Source organism: Drosophila hydei, unplaced genomic scaffold, assembly GCF_003285905.1.
Source record: "Drosophila hydei strain 15085-1641.00,03,60 unplaced genomic scaffold, DhydRS2 tig00008114-arrow-pilon, whole genome shotgun sequence".
NCBI classification, from domain to species: Eukaryota; Metazoa; Arthropoda; class Insecta; order Diptera; family Drosophilidae; genus Drosophila; species Drosophila hydei.
In genome coordinates this window covers 7,112,787-7,129,452 of record NW_022045827.1, presented here as the reverse complement: position 1 = coordinate 7,129,452, position 16,666 = coordinate 7,112,787, and the positions used below count along the sequence as shown (strand labels likewise).

The 16,666-nt window shown below is 42.8% G+C and overlaps 1 protein-coding gene across 1 annotated transcript; it reads right to left on the bottom strand.

Moving 5' to 3' along the window:
• Nucleotides 1-5,701: 5,701 nt before the first annotated feature.
• Nucleotides 5,702-7,501, bottom strand: LOC111601171 (zinc finger protein 184). Its single transcript, XM_023317649.2, has 2 exons — nt 7,411-7,501; nt 5,702-7,311 (listed from the first exon to the last, which is right to left on the bottom strand). The coding sequence occupies exons 1-2, from the start codon at nt 7,499-7,501 to the stop codon at nt 5,702-5,704; spliced, it is 1,701 nt and encodes a 566-aa protein (XP_023173417.2).
• Nucleotides 7,502-16,666: the final 9,165 nt, after the last annotated feature.

Genomic DNA, 16,666 nt, shown 5'->3' with positions numbered 1-16,666 from the left:
CACCACCGCAGCACCACCGGGGCAACTGCAAAGCAGCGGCAGATAGGCACATGGTATTATGCAGATAGTTCAGCACAGATAGATATGACATGGGGGGACATGATAATGGGGCATGTTTAGTGGCTGTCGTTGTCTTCGCCGTCTTCGTCGTCGTCGGCGGCTGTTTAATTAAAAACTTTTGCCAGGCCACAAAAGCTAAATTAACAGCGCACTGAGCTGGCAGAATCGAAGCTGTTGAGCTCAGGCTTAAGCGGCTGACAACTTGCGCAACTTGACACTTTGCATGTAGGCCCTTTGCAGCAAGTTCGTTTCTTAAGTCTTTTGTTTGGCTCAACACAAAAAACGTGCAAATTATGATTTTGTGTTGCCATCTCTTCTTCTTGCTATTTTTGTGGCTGTAACTGCGGCTGAAAGCAAAATGTCAATTTTGTGACGGGATTGCTTTTGTCTTTTGACGCCCTCAATTTACAGCATCAGCGCCCCCACACGACATGTCTCCCCTTTAAACACTAACTGAATTTGCCGTGAACTGATGTCAAAATGTACAAAAAAGAGTACATTATTTTTAAATTTATTGTACATAAATAAGAATAGAAACTTGGAGATAAGCGGAGTATATATATAGTATATATATATATATATATATATATATATATATATAGAAATATTTTATATTTTCAGCTTTAGCTTACCCGTAAAGGAATATACTAAGTAAGAACTGTGCCCATCTCAGATTAAGAAATACTATAAGTATATTCTTCTTTAATTTCTCTATATAACATATAACATATCCGATCCACAAAGTGTATGCCGAATTCGTTTCGAATCGCTCTCATATCTACATGATTTTCTTTGGTTTTTGTAACTAATACGCGGCACGGGCATAATTAAATCTTTTGACTGTCGCCTTTTGTGTGCGCCATTTGTTGTGTGTTGTAATCATAAGATAAATCCGTTTCAGCTGTGAACAGGTTGCTGTGCTCCAACTGTGGTCTCCGCAACACCTTTGTGCTGTGCGGGTTGAACGCCCAACTGAAAAGGCGCTAGAGAACAATGCTCACAGTTTGCCATATTATATTTATAATATTTAAAAAATCAGTTTATCTTTCTCTCTCTCTCTCTGTCTTCTCTGTCTGTTGTTTTTACCCCCTCCTTTGTTTTTTCTGGCTATTTTTCAAGCACTTAGCGTGCTGACAAGTTGAAGCATTTGCGTGGCCCGTCAGTCAGGTGGCTCATAAGATATATAAACGGACTTGGACCTCTTGCAAAACCGACGGGGTACCTTATTATTGTTGTTGTTGCAGACACATTTCAGTTTTGATATGTGCTGTCGCGCATTTGAAGCTCGGTCTCTCGCTTGTTGACGGGCCCGCTTTGCTTTGCTTAGCCATGGCCAAGTCTCTGGTGTGGGTGGCCCACACACATGTATTTGGACTCAGAGTCAAATCGGAGACTCGGACATATACATGGTGCAATTGTTGCGCCGCCGGCGCCTCAGTCCAACTTACAGTCGCAATCCCTCCTCGCGTTCGTCTTAGTCGCCAAAGCTCGGCTGCGTATTAAATTTTGAAATTGGTTTTTGTTGCGGTCGTTAAGCTTATTTCCGTATTGAAGTCTCAGTTTGCTTTTGCGGTTTGAATTAATTAGCCTGCACCACGAACTATATTTTATTCTTTTGCATATTAAATATATATAAGACATAAGACTCGGTCTCGTTCAGTGGCTCCAAGAACGCCAACGCATTTGAATTTGAATTTGATTCTGACTCTGAATCTGAATCTGAATCCAAATCAAATCCGAGACAATGGTAATTATTAATAATGCAAATAATTATATCGATTTCATTCCGGGGCGTTGCCAGCGATTTGTACAAAGGTTCGCTTGCGTTTCGTTTCGGTTTGCTTTGATCGCCAAGTGTGGGAAAAAAATATCAAAAGTTCTCATTTGCCACTTGAGCTTAGAACTTTTGCTGTTTTCATGTTCACTAATCTTGTTTATGATTTTGTGTTCCTTTTTTTGGCTAATTTGCCTGCGTTGCAGTTGGCTTTGATTAATTTGACGTCAACGAGTGCATGGCATTGGATTTATGGCGCTCAAGAGTTGCTGTTGAATATGTGTCATGAGTTATGAGTAGCAGAGCTTAGTGACTGTGCGGCTAGATCGCTAATGACAAGAGCTTAAAGTGCCGCGAAAGGAACCCAACGGATTAGAGTGAGAGGGCAAGAGTGCCAAATTGTAGGCTCCTGGACCAGGTCTTGTGATCTTGTTGTAATATTAAGCATCTTTAAGTGGCTCGCAATAAACTATAAAAAAGTCTAAGCGTAGCATATACTGAAGCCAAAAGTAGAGTATAGTTGAGTTCTCTTATAGCACTTGCTGATGGAAATTTATATTTCGATATTTTAGCATCAGATTGCCTCAAGCAAATTACTCCAACTTGCTACGATTCATCCAGTATATAAAAACTATTCATCAGCTTATTTTCTGCTCAGTTTGGTCTCAGATTTACTTATAGAAAAGCTCATAAATTGCGCAAGCTAAGATTGACTTTAAGCCAACAGCTAATCTCTTGTTGCATAAGACATTCTGTAGACCATATTAAAGTGCGATTAGATCTAAAAATATCGCAACAGGCGCTGCGAAACAGCCATTATTAAATATTAATTTACACCCAGCGCGTTAAACAAACAACACGTACAGCCAGCTACAACAATAACAACAGTGTTGACTACAACAATTGGTATCTGCATCAGGTCTCGAGTCAATCAACAGCTGCGACAAAGGCAATTGCTAAAGCGCCTGACATATTTCATGCTTCCATAATGTTGTATACCCTGTAGCCATGAAAAATGGGTGGATCAGCTATAGCAAATGAGTGAAGCGCATACATGAGCTATGTTTATTAGCTTGAGCTTTGTTTTAAGTGGACTTTCTTTCTGATTGAAGCAATTAAAGACCCTAACATCACTCCTCTTACAGGGTATCTTTTAGTCAGTCAGTCTGTCAGCTCTGCGTGCTAACATATTGTTTTTCTATGCGCATTGCAATTTATTAAATATTAATCACAACGAGCGGCAACAAAAACGTGCCATGAATTTGAAATTTAAATATTTTACACGAAAAATTGATTTTGTAAAATTAAAAATGCATTTAAAATAACATTTAACGATAAGAGATTAATTAAACTGCCAGCTAGGAAGTCTACAGCTTGCCTTCTAAAACCCCTAGAGGTGCCCAGTTGCCAGGCCAGGCCAGTCCAGGCCAACACACAGCATAGAATCAAGGCGTGTTTAGTGCCAGCTACGAAAATGCCAATTAAAATGAAATAAATGAAATTCGAGCAAACAGCCACGTTAGAAAAATCTTTTATTTTATTTTTTCATATATTTTTATTTTTGGGGGCCATAAATTAAGGCTCTAAACGATTTTCAAATGCAATCGCGGCGTGGCACTTGTCACCAGTCAGAGCTAGTTGGGGCAGCGGCCAAGGGGGTATGGCCCGTCTAATTTAACCTTTGACCAAAAGCCGCTACCACTAAATTGTGTGTGCCACATGTGCGTTGCCCATTTGATTTTTAAGGCGTGGCAACGGCAGCCACTGCAGCAGCAACAGCAGCAGCACCAGCAGCAGCACGCGCAGCAAGTCAACGTCAAAAGCGCCTACAAACAAAGACTCCAAAATTTTGAGTCTGACAACAGTTGATCGCTGCTTTGGGAAGGGCGCGAGGAGGCATCACACATTGTCCTGGGTTCTTGCCAAATGTAATATGACTTTCCCAGTCAAGCTTTTCGGTGCCTGTGGTGTCTTTACTAATAGACCAAAGCTACCGCCTGACAAGTTACAATTCGTGACGGAATTGAGTAACAACTGAGGCAACGCTGAACTGGGCATGCTCTATCAAAAGATGCTTAGGTTGCTTAACATTGAGAGAAAAACTCGAATTAGAAATGGTTTACAATTAGATTGTTTTTAATGCCCATTTGTGAAAAGGCCTTTATTTTTATTGGACTTATTCTGCAAACCATAGCCTTAAGAAGAGTCCAATTAGCATGCCGTTTTAATATAACTATTCCATTACTAATACTCTATGCATCTAGTAGTACTTAAGCAAATTTCATTATAAAATAACACTAACCCATAGGTTAGATAGTGTATTTCCGACAGTTTCAGACCAAAACCAAAGGCAGTGCCGAAAAAAAAAAAAAAACAAAAACAAAAAATGAACGAAACTGGAAGTTGTAGAGCGTAAGAAACTGCGTGGACGGCATTTATAATAATGCGACTTGGGCAGGCACAAAGTTGACTTTGGGCTACAAAGTAAGGTGCGGCTGCGGCAGTGCGGAAAAGCCTACAAAAACAAAAATCGCTGCAACAAGCCAAACAGCAACAACACACGGTGGCAACGAAAATGAACTGGAAAACGCGTTTAATTGAACCAAAAGCCCGATGACTGCCCACTAGCGCCATCTAGCTGCGTGCGGCTGCACTAAGCCGGCTTGGCAAAACTTGTTGTTGCTGCGGCTGCTGCTGCTGCTGCTGTTGTTGTTGTTAACTTGTTGCCGTTGCCGTTGCCGTTGCCGTGGTAGACCCGAAATCGATGATTCATCGGGTTGTTTGTTGTTTTGAGTGGTTTTCGCCGCCCCGTCGCAAGTCTCCAATGCACAAAAAAATTGCTAGACGTTTGTCGTACTTCGTTGTTGTCGTTGTTATTGTTGTTGTTGGCGCTTGCCGCCTGCTGTTGCCGGTGACGCAGTTGCAATTGCAGTTGCAGCTGCGCCAATTCTCCTTCTCGTTTGCCGTTTGGCGCTTTACGTTCAAAACAATTATTATTCTGGCAATTAATTTTGATTTAAGCAGCGATTTGATATTCCGCTCTAACCGTAACCAAGCAGTCAGCTAACCAGCCAGCCAAGCAGCCAACCAGCCAGCCACCCACCAAATGAGCTGCACCACCACCCGCTGGTGCGGCAATCTGTTCGTTGCCGGCGCTTTGTGATTTGGTAAATTTGCGAATCAGCTGCAGTTTTTTTTTATAAGATCGATAAATAAAGAGACACCTACGTTGCACCTACCGAGACGCCAATCGATAGCATCGCCTCGACTTGTCAGCAAATGAGCATCGACTAACCTCGCATGATCTTGCCACGTCTCGATTGCATTTCAGATTATGATTCTGTGCTGCAAGTGAAGTGTCCAAACATTTGTTTGCAAATAAATTTTCGTTTTTATTTGGTTTTTTTCCATTTTATTTATTAGTTATTTTAATTGAAAAATATTTACACAACTTAAATCAAAAATAAATTAAAGTTTCTAATATAAAAATAAGCATAAATATATAAATATTAAAATACTTTCTATGCAGTTAAAAAATAAGCTCGCACCATTTCGATTTGTACAGGGAGAGAGTTTCAACAATAACAAAACATTAGCTAACAACAAATGGCTGGCTATAACCACGTGGCTAATCTGTGCAATAAATAGCTAAATAACTAACATAATCTATGCATATAAATATTAACTTTTTGGATATGATCTTTTGGCTACACTAGAAATGTTCCTAATAGGCAATAAAATTGCCTTGACTAATTTTTGGCACTGAATTCCTGACTTATTTACCTGCTTTGGCTACCGTGTGAAATGTGACTCAAACTTAAAAGTAATTTTAATAATATTTAGATATAATTCCTGCAACTGTTGTGCTTAGTATATGCCCTGTCTGACCTGTGTGGGCATTTGAAATTCGTGTGCTTCCTCCTCTTCGCCGCCGCTGCTGCCCGCGCTGCCCGCATAGTACAGCTGATGGGCCGACTCCTCGTAGCCCTGCAGATGCTGCTGCAGCTGGTGCTGATTGAAGCCCGCTGTGCCGTTGCCACCCTGTTCCGCCTGGCAGCCGCTCTGCAAGTGCTTGGCCAGCAGAGACATTCGGGAAAAGGACTTGGTGCAGCTGGGGCATGAATACTTCTTGACATCCGAGTGCGTTTGCATGTGCGCGCGCAGATTGGAGCGATCGGCGAAGGCGCGGTTGCAGTGCTGGCAGCTGAATGGCTTCTCGCCCGTGTGGGTGCGTATGTGGCCCTGCAGCAGCCAGGGCCGCGAGAAGGCCTTGCCGCAGATAGGGCACTTGCAGGGCAGCGTGTGGGTGCGAATGTGCATCTTGAGTGCGCCCAGCGAGACGTACGTCTTGTCGCAGTTCTTGCAGCTGAACACCTTCTTCACCTGATTGCCCTCGGCCGAGGGGCAATGGAACTGCTGATGCTTGCTGAGGCCCGAGTATGTCGAATAGGACTTGCCACAGTCTTTGCAGTGGTAGCGTGGTACGCCCACTGGCTTCTGCATGGACTGTGCCGAAGCGGCATTCGCCGCCTGTATCAGAGCCGAGGCTTGATCCGTGCAGAACTCGGTTTGATCGACGATCGGACCACCGCTGGGATTGCTCCGTATGATCTTATACTCGGTGCTCTCGTAGGCATGGCTCTGCTGATGCTTGACGAGACCCGCGTAGGTGGCATAGCATTTGTTGCACTGCTGGCACTGATAGTATAGATCGTTGCTGCTCTTGATTTTCAAATTCAATTGATTCTCATTGTTTTCCTGATTCTCCAAGTCTTCGTCCTGTTCGAGCTGATGCGGCGCGTGCTTCTGATTGTGCTTGAAGCCTTGCTGCTGCTGCAGCTGCTGATGTGGCGCCATGTGTTGCATGCTGAGCAGCGCACGCGCCACATTGTGCAGATTGACATTCTCGTTGAGGCCGCGACGCTGCTGTTGCTGCTGCTCGGGCCGCACACTCAAGTCCTGTGGCTCTGCCGGCAGCGGGTAGCGCTCTGGCATTGGCTGCTGCTCCTGCTGGGGCAGCTTCAAGCAGTCCTCGTACTCGGCAATGCTTTTCAGCAAGTTGTTGTTATAGTTGCGCAGTCCGAAAGACTCCTCCGGCTGCTCCGCTTTGACAAACGTGGCGACTGGCAATGGCGGCGATATACTGGCATAGCTGGCAGCCATTTCAGCGTCACGTTCGTTCTCCGGCTCCATGACTTCATCCTCTGGCGGCAGCTCAAAGTCGCCATAGCCCAGACGCGCCAAACTCTTGGCAATCTCCTCGCGTGTAAAGACATCGGGAAAGGCGCGCGCGATCTCGCGTGTCTCCTCCCAAATGCGACGCGCCAATTGCTCCTTGGTCTGTGTCATGGCTGCATCGAAGCGTCGACGCAGCTCTGTGGTAACTGGCTGTGTCTCGGGCTCCTCTTTCATCGACCACTGAGGTGGCTCCAAGGGAACCGAAGCAGCAGCTACGCTAAGATCAACGGGACCTTCATCTGAAGAAAGCGCATGGAAGAAATGGAAGAAAGTTAATGGTTGATAATCTTACAGAAATATCTCTATCAGAATGAGAGTTGGACAGAGTTTGAACCTACCATGACACAACTGATCTTCAGGCTCCGGCTTTTCCTCGACTTGTATGGGTCGCTTTTTCAACGGGCATTTGCTGTACTTTAGTTTATCCATATTAGCTCGAGGAATCACAATTTGGTCACTTTTCAGCACTGAGGATCAACGCGATCTTGTTCTATTTATTGGGATTTTTGAAACTGAACTTTGAATCACTGGAGCAGATCATTGGCTGCTCGCACGCGTCTCGATCGCTGGCCGTTTCGTATGTGAATGATGCAACCGCCGAGGATCACTTTAATTTTATATAGACTTCACGACGCAGGATCAACCCCCAGCCAAAAGTAAAGCAGCAGCAGCAGCAGCACCAACCCCCTTTGAGTGCCAAAAAAGGATCTGCAGCTACCTACTTCCGATTTTCGTTACGGAGGATTCTGTACGGAAATCAACCACCACGAGCCACACATTCAATGATCTTCCATGGCAGCGCAGTCACCCCTCTGCCCAGACATGGATTGTCGCCTGCCGCAACAGCTGTGCCGTTCATTGAACGTTGCTCCAGCTGCAGATCGACGAGGCACAGAGCTGCCGCCAACAAATCTCTGTTCAAAAAGCGAGCACGTGCCACACCACACACATATACACATAGTTCACACACTCTTACACATACATTCATACAGATACGTAGACACACCGGTTACCGGCGCGTCGCTCTCCCTCTGGCACACCAGCGCAGCCGATCGCCACCAGCTGCCACTGAGATTCAATTTTATACACTCAAATTTCCCCTACTCTATGCGTGCGTATCAGTGTGTGTATTAGTATTAGTGAGCATAAGCGTGAGCGTGAGCAGCAGCTGCGGAGCTTATGTATATAAGCGCAAGCCCAAGTTTATTTTTAACTCGCTGCGAGGTGCTCGCTGCCTGCTGCTGTCTCTTTCAGTCTTGACAATCGGCTTATATACACGACGAAGTACACACAGAGACACGAAGTTCACGCTCTGCCAGCAGGTGAGCTGTTTGCTGCTCGCTCTTCGTTGGCGGCAAAGAGTAGCTTTAAGCTAGAGCGCATAGCCAATTGGCGCTCTGCTGTTTGTTGCCGCTCTCTTTTTTGTTTGGCGCTCTTGTTTCACATTTCATTCGTTGCGCTGTCAAGAGAGCGCAAAGTATTGAAACTCGTAGTCTTTTCAGTTTGTTTTAGTGCTCTTGCAGGCCTTAAGCAGCTTAAATCAATGGTCCTCGCTGAGACCAGTAAAGCTGCAGCTTTCGAGTGGCTGATATCATCGAATGGGTTTACTTTAAGCTTAGCTTTTCTGCTCAATTGCAATCTATGAAATCTCTCTGCTGGTCCTGTTTATATGCCTATATTGATATAGCGATCTTCTAGTCAGCAGCTGCGAAAACTTGGTCATCAAAGTGCAGTTTTATGGTCTACAAAACAATGGCCAAAATACTTAGCGGTTCCCAAATATTAATCACAGAAATAAACAACCCAGTAGAAAGTAAATCAACAACTATTGTTCACAGCCTTAGGCCTCGCTCCTCCATCTAGGTGCATTCAAACAATAATAACAACAACAACAACACAAAATCCCAAACGGCCGTGAAATTTTTGAAATTTGTTATTGAAAATTTGGTTGCCAGCTGCCAGGCCAGGAGAAACCTCCACTTTGGTACTGCTCATGGGGTGGCTGCGCCGCCGCAGTTTACCTGGCCGATCCTTTTGGCAAGAAGTACCTTGGAATGCGCCAAGAGGTATGTGCAAAACTACCTGGCACCTTTCAACGTGCTTGTGCGCGTTGCGCCTGTGCCCCGTGCTGCAGTTGGCCCACCCCAATGGAACGCGCAGCATCACCAGCCAGCCGCCTGGTGGTTGAGATGTGGTGGTGGTGCTGCTGCTGCTAGTGGTGGTGAAACTGCATTTCGTACGTTATTTTTCGAGCCAACCCTTAGCCAAAAGACAGCGTCTTGGTCTTCGCCTTGATCTTGGCAGAAATCTCTGCACAGCAGAGGGTTGTCCCGTGCCCCTAGCCGGCGCACAGCTGCCTTTGCGTCTTTGACACGTACCAAGCAAATGATTTTTATAGTCAGCGATTTCTTACAAAAATTGGCGCCAAACTGCTGTAATGAACCGGTGTGTCCTGAGCACAAAAGGTGATCTCTGCCTTAATGACAACGCTGCACATAAAAGACAATCGGAACTGCTTCAAGTAACTATTTCTTTAAATGCTTTGAATCAAGACCTCCAGTGAGATGGAATGATACACTGAACAGTAATACATAATCAGCTTAAGGTAGTTTCTTAAGAATTCGCTATGAATCGAATGAGAAATTAGCATTTAGCCTTATTAAGTTCACTAGAAAGCATTTGGTTCGGGATTCGTTAGTCATTTGCAAGCAAAATCAAATATGACAAATATTAATTAATTTAGACATGATATAAAGCGTGTGACAAAAATATATTTGCTTAATTATAGCGATAGTTAAATCATCAATGACAGCAGATTATGTATATAATAATTGATAAGTTTCGGATTGGTGATTTGGGTTCAGTTAGTTAGTCATCTTGAAAGGAAATTGTGGATGCAAACTCAAATATATTAATGTAAAATGTTTTATAAAGTATGTGATCACAATATATAGTCGTGATGATTGCGTACAGTGATCATACACAGATCGTTCAGCAAACGAGCAAACAGCAAATTTGGCTTTCTTTTAAATTTATATTTCCATAAACACATTCGATCATTGCACTGTACAAGATACTACATTTTAAGTCAGTTTCGATCGTAAGATCAAGATCAAATTTATATTTCTAAAGCATCATTTATTCATAAAATCAATCAAAAATAAAATTACTTTAAGTTTCATTTGAAGTTCATGATCAACGCCAGATCAATATAATCAAATAAGAAATTTATTATTAAATGCCCAAAAAAGGTTTTGATTTATCGAAAGCTGTAAATTGGCTGCTATATAGGCAATGATAACATTTCGCTGTCATTTTTAACCAAATGTAGCTCGAGTTGGCTGACAGCAGACACCAAGGCGAGCTAACTGCACATCACCTGGCAGCCAAACCGCAAACTGCAAACTGCTAGCTGTAACTATGTGGACCCAGAGTCTGCGCAGATGCAGCTGAGTGCCTCACTTCAAAGTGTCAAAGAGCCGCCAAAGTCGCATAATGAAGTGCAAAATGTCATTAATTTGCCGTTGCTGCAGCTGCAGCAGTAACTGACAACAAAAGAAAGTCGCCGGATGGATAGGAAAAGTGTAAGAAAACTATGCAGAAATGCAAAACCCAATAGCCAGCGAGCTGGCGGTGGAGAGGGCGGCCGTTGCATGCCACACGCCGCCGCACAATGTCACGAGTTATAGATTTCTCAAGCCACTGAGCAAAAGAATGCGCCGACCATGGCGGCAACGCGAACTGGACGGCAATCAAAACAAGATCTTAGAACTATTGGCGCCTGATCCGCAGACAAAGACTTTGTGCTGAGCAGCTGGCCGCAGATGTAGACGAAGAGCAGGAGACAAAAGACCTGAACAGAAATAGATGAAGACGAAGACGATGGCTGAGACTGTGACTGAGACTGTGACTGTGACTGCGACGGAGTTGGAGACCAATGAGCACAATGTCCAGGTCAGTGAACATAAATGACGCCGCGGTGGGCAGCAGCCCATTGAAATCTGATATTGTTATCAAAGCTAACGGTAATTATAAACAAATAAAAGCACAACAACAGCAACGATCTTGTAATGGAAAGGAACACACAGCAGACCCGAAACATGAATACCACGTCGTTGCCCGGCTTCCGACGCCGCATAAATTAGCTAACTTAGAAGCTACGTCTATAATTCAAACTAATTTGTTTTATTGACAGCGTGTGCCCCTTCAACGTGTGTAGTCATCGATAAGGCTAACACACACACACAGACGAACACACAAATTGGTCAATTATGAACTGAGCCAGGTCTAAAGACCCAGTCGCTGCGGTTAGCCAGCATTCATTAGCGGGGGGGTGACAATAAATTAAATTTGTTGACCAACTAACTAATTAAAATACGCTTTTGGAGTCTCGGCGCTCTTGCTTCTTGAGATATTAATCTGCTTGGGAAGCTTACTGTCATATGGCTCTGTGGGGCATGGGGGACCACCCGCTCAGTTGCTGGGGGAGCTCAACAGCCATCGGTAGCTCTCATCTTGACTAATACGAATTATAATTTTCAGCTAGTGATTTTATTTAATTTTGTTCATAAATGAATCATGATAATGAATTGTTTATGCTGCGGCAAGCTTCAGTATATTTTCAAAACTTTGTTGTCTCGAGAGCTTCATGGGAAAAAGAGATTAACATCAGCGTTTATGTTAATGCCTCTTGAAATATCATAAGAAAAAGAAAACAACTAAATATGATAAATTCGCTGCTTCAGCAGTATTTTCGGCGCTGATTCACTTGCAAATATGCAAAATTTATCTTGTTTTTCTGCTTCGTTTTTGTCATTTGGCAACTTTTTACAAAGTTGGACAATTGTACCTGGCATGTCTTCAATTTCCTTATCGATAGCAAACATCCTCTTGGCGGTCGCACGAATTATTTGCATGCATCAAGTTGAAGGGCGCGACAAAGTTCAAGTTCGTCGCTCGATATGATGAGGGCAAAATATTTCTGTATGCTTCAATTTGATTGGAATGATAAAGATCATTCGAAATAAGGATTTTAGTTAGCTTTTGACTTCTGATTAAAAAATTAAAAATTGTCTGTTATGAAATATGGAATAATATTGCTTGTTGCTTTTAAAGTTAACTAAGTTTCAATTAGAGTAAAAAAAGTATATTTTAAATGTCAATAAAATGGGCTTTGTAGTATAGAATATATTGAGACATAAATGTTTAAATATGATTCAGCCATTTGACATAGCAACTCTCACAATCAACACAATTATGACCATCGTTGTTTTTGAAGACTTCTAGCTGACTCGGCCATAAAGCGCAGCGAATTCTAATTCTCTTTAGATAGCTTGTGGATTATCCTAATTCAAGATGCGATAATTTTCAACAATTTGCTTGCTCGTTGCCCTAATGAAATGTCAAACCAAACTGGGCTGATGGGTGCTGTGGAGTAAGGCATCTGTGACAACTCAAAGTTGTAAACCTCTAAAAATTCTTTAGTTTATATAAAGTTCATCATATATAAACAACCATCAATAACTTAATTATTAGTGATTAAACTGAAATATTAAGTCTTATTTCAACAATATTTTGTCAACTTCAATACTTCAATACTTCATACAAATTACAATTTAAATCCATCAAAAGAGCCATGCAAACCCCGCTGGTGCAACATGTGCTCATTAATTAAGGCCGCATTGCGACTGAAACTAATAACTAGCAAAATACCAAATTCAATATTCGATTAAAGGCCCTCAATTGAACAATTCAATTGAGTGCAAATGTTCCCATGACCAGACAAATTTACACTTGCAGACATCAGCAACAGCAGCATCAGCCAAGTGCGTGAGAAAGGAAAGTGGAAATGGCAGTGGGAGTGGGAGTGGAAGTGGCAGTGGGAGTGTGAGGGTTGCCTGGCTGGGACGCAGGCTCAGCAGGAGGATTCATTTGACCAATAAATAAAAGGTAGCGATGCGGGTGCGGATTTCTGTGGATTCGTATTACGAGAAGGGTCAGTGCAGCAGCAGCTAAGGGATGATCCTTGATGCATTATTTGTTATTTGAATCACGTGACAAGTTGCTGGCTAAAAAGCGAGGGGGTTGCTGGGAAAGCGAATGAGAAATCATCCCACGGGATTCAATTTATGCGTGTTTGAATGTTTTTGATTGCGCGTTGCTAATTCAAATAAAATTCAACTTCGACTTCGTAGGCTGTTTGCTGCTCATGTTGTTGTTGTTGTTGTTCCTGTGGTAAGCTGAGCTGCTTTGTGCTGCAAGCTCCATCCACCCGTTGGTGGTGTTGCTGCTGCTGCTGCTGTTGCTGGTTGTTGTGGCGGTGGTGCAATTTCAACCTCATTACAAAACATTTGCTTTGTTCGCCGAGCTTAACTTACGCCTTTTGGCTGTGAGGGGTCGCATCAATTGCCGTGACAGCTTGCGCCTGTTGGCATTAATAAAGTCACGAAAAGCATTTGCATTTCCGTGCTCAGGGGATTTGTAATTAAACAAATTAAGCAGCTGACTCGAGTGCCCCACCTACTCCCCAGCCGAGAGAACCCAGCCAGAGAGAGTCAATTTTTTAGCCATTTTTTCCTTGGGTCTGCAAAATGCTGTAAAAATAGCAGCAAATGTCAGCCTAATTATTACAAATGATCTCATATTTATATTTTATGTTAATTTCGGTTGTCAGCATTGGATTTTTTTTTATATCTGAGCTATGAAAATACCTGAAATGCCTTTAAAAAAATGCACTCAATTGGGCGATAAGGCTTGACGATACCCTGTGGTGGCCAAGTGGTAAGAGAAAACTGAAAAGTAAATATAAAAAAAAAATAATTTATATTTTTTTAAATGTTTTAATTATTCTCTGCGCTAATTATTCATTAATTCTCTCCATTTAATTACAATCTCCATGAAGTCTGCATCAACAAAGTTAAAAGTAGAAGGCATAAAAATTTATAAAATAATATATTAATTAATAATTACACTAAATATTATATACAAATCAAAAGAGACTTCAAGAAATTGCGTACAGATCTACTAAATTCAGCCTTAATATGATAAATCCTGATGCTCCGATATCTTTGACTGTTTCTTTGATATCTTCTGCTAGAATATGTTTGACTACAGGGTATATAAAAGTGAGTCTATATTTGGGGACATGCACCTGAAGAACCCTCTCCAGGGACTTGTGTATAGGTTTGGCATCGAAAAACCATTTAATTGATTTATGGCCAATGGATTGTTAGGTTGACTAAATTTAGAAGCGAGCGAACAACTAAAACAACTAATTTAGTGAGAGATGTGAGCTGTAAAGTTTTGTGTTCTTCAATTTTGTCACGTTCATGGGCATGATATTCTAGTAGTTTCATATTGTTCCACTCACTCTCTCTATCTCTCTGGGTGTCGCCCTACTGTACTGAACGTGTCCGTTTGTTTGTTTTTGTATGGTCGTGAGGGGCAGACAGGCGAGAATCTGTCGTCTGGCAGGGCCCTGTCACAATTGACACTGACGATGCGGCAGGTACACGAGACGTGCCGTTAAGTTGTCAGCTAGAGAAAATGGAGCAATGGAGAAATGGAGAAATGGCAGCGGTACATTTTGGACACAGCCTCTGCTCATCTAACGAAAGATTAATTGAACGTGCGCCAGCGAGTTATTAATCTTGGCGAGCTTAGTCGGGGCCTACATTGTTTCTAAAATATTGTATGCACTCGTCCCGGTGTCAGCTAATGGGACCGCCACTTGAGCCACGATCTGGAGCAGCTGCCCTGCTCTTGCTTGCTCTCGCTCTGGCTCCTGCTCTTATTTCTCTTCATTTATTTTTTTTTTTTATTCTGTAAAGGTCTCCCCCTAATTTGTTTATGGCTCCGATAATGCAATTTTTTAGTCGTTCCGAGTCGCGGGGCAGTTGGAGCACCGTGGAACTGCAATAACATAAATATATCCGCTGATCTGGCGGGAGCAATTACCGGGTGAGCCATATTTTGTCACATTTCGTTGTATTTTCTGCTTTTTTCTCCGGGTGAAAGTTGAGGCGTTCTTATGGATCCACATAACTCCTCAGAAGCTGCACTGAACATTATGTTCGCTATAGTTCAGAGGCGACGCTGAGCTTTCACTTTAAAAGAGACATTTTTAGAACTTAGTAAGCTCGCTGTTAGCCTTTTTATTCCTTTAATTAAATACGTTACTTAAGGGAATTTTTTAAGAATTACACATGCGATTGGCCAAGAAATTGAATAGCATTTTATCCGACGCAATTTTCGCTCAGTGTATAAAGAAATATAGCATTCGATAGGAATCGAAACATTTCTTATCTGTAAGTTGAGAACTTTTGCTAGTTTATAGCAGACAGCAGCTTATGACCTGCTTGGGCTTCTGGGAATTCTGGGAACGGAACTAAAGCCCTCCTCCCTCCCAGCAGCAGCCCTCACTCCTCAGTGTCTATTACGCATTGAGAGAGCACATGCCAAAACTTGCCACAAATATTGCGCAGCTGCTGCTGTTCTATTTCACAAGGCTGAGCAATTGAAAACATGACGCACACACACTTAAAGAACAGACACCCTTCTCCTTGCCGAAAAGTAACGAGTCAGACCTGAAGTTGAGCCGAGGCGCAAATGCAACACCTTGAGCGTGCTCGAGGAAGTAGCAGATAGTCAAGACACCACCAGCAAAAGTTGTGAGGCACAACTGGTATGTCACGGGGGGAAGTTTTCAATTTCTATGGAACACCTGGACGCAGTTGTGGAAGCGTCTAAGGTGCACAGCTAATGAGCTCAGTCAGAGGCGCAACTTTCTGTTTTGACGCAGCAATGTCTGCCAGCCAATGGCTTGGAGGGGGACGGGGTAAATTCATGTGTGTGTATCATGAGTAAACAACATAAAATCATATCAGTTAAGTTCGGTTCGGTTCGGTCTCCTTTCTTGCCAAATCCACAATGAACACTTGCGTCATCCGCATTTCATAAAAATACAAATTCATTTGGATGAGGTCTCGAGCAGGGGTTGCTAGAGGAAGTGCACACCTTGCCCCATTTACATAACATTAGCCGGGGCACATCGCAGCACCTCGATACCAATTTCTAGTTTCCCATCGCTCCATTGTGAGCATGTGACAATTATGGTAAACGCATGCAAATGACAATCGGAACATCATTTAGTTGTCTTCCAGAGCAAATGCGAGCAATGCGATCCACTTCCTTGGCCACGTTGAGCCCTTACGGCATGTTATGATTTTGTTTAACCGGATGCCGAGCCGACACGCAAGTGTTAACCCATCCATTTGGGAATTATGCAAATTACTTTTGGCAATGCTCGGACATATTCCAGCACCTGGGAAACGGAAGGAAACGAAAGCGAATCCGAACTAAGGAGATCTTTCCCACAGTTGTCAAGGCTAATGGATCGCTGACAATTTTCCATTATTGATATAACATTTTAGCAAATAATCTGAAAGAAATCGAGATGATAAGTCAATAGCATAGCTAATGAAATGGGAGATGAGCTGATTAAGGTTCAGCTGAGATGAACTTTAAAGATTATCCATACTCGATTGGAAACTCATAATCGATAAATTGTGGCGAATAAGATGTTACGAAAATATC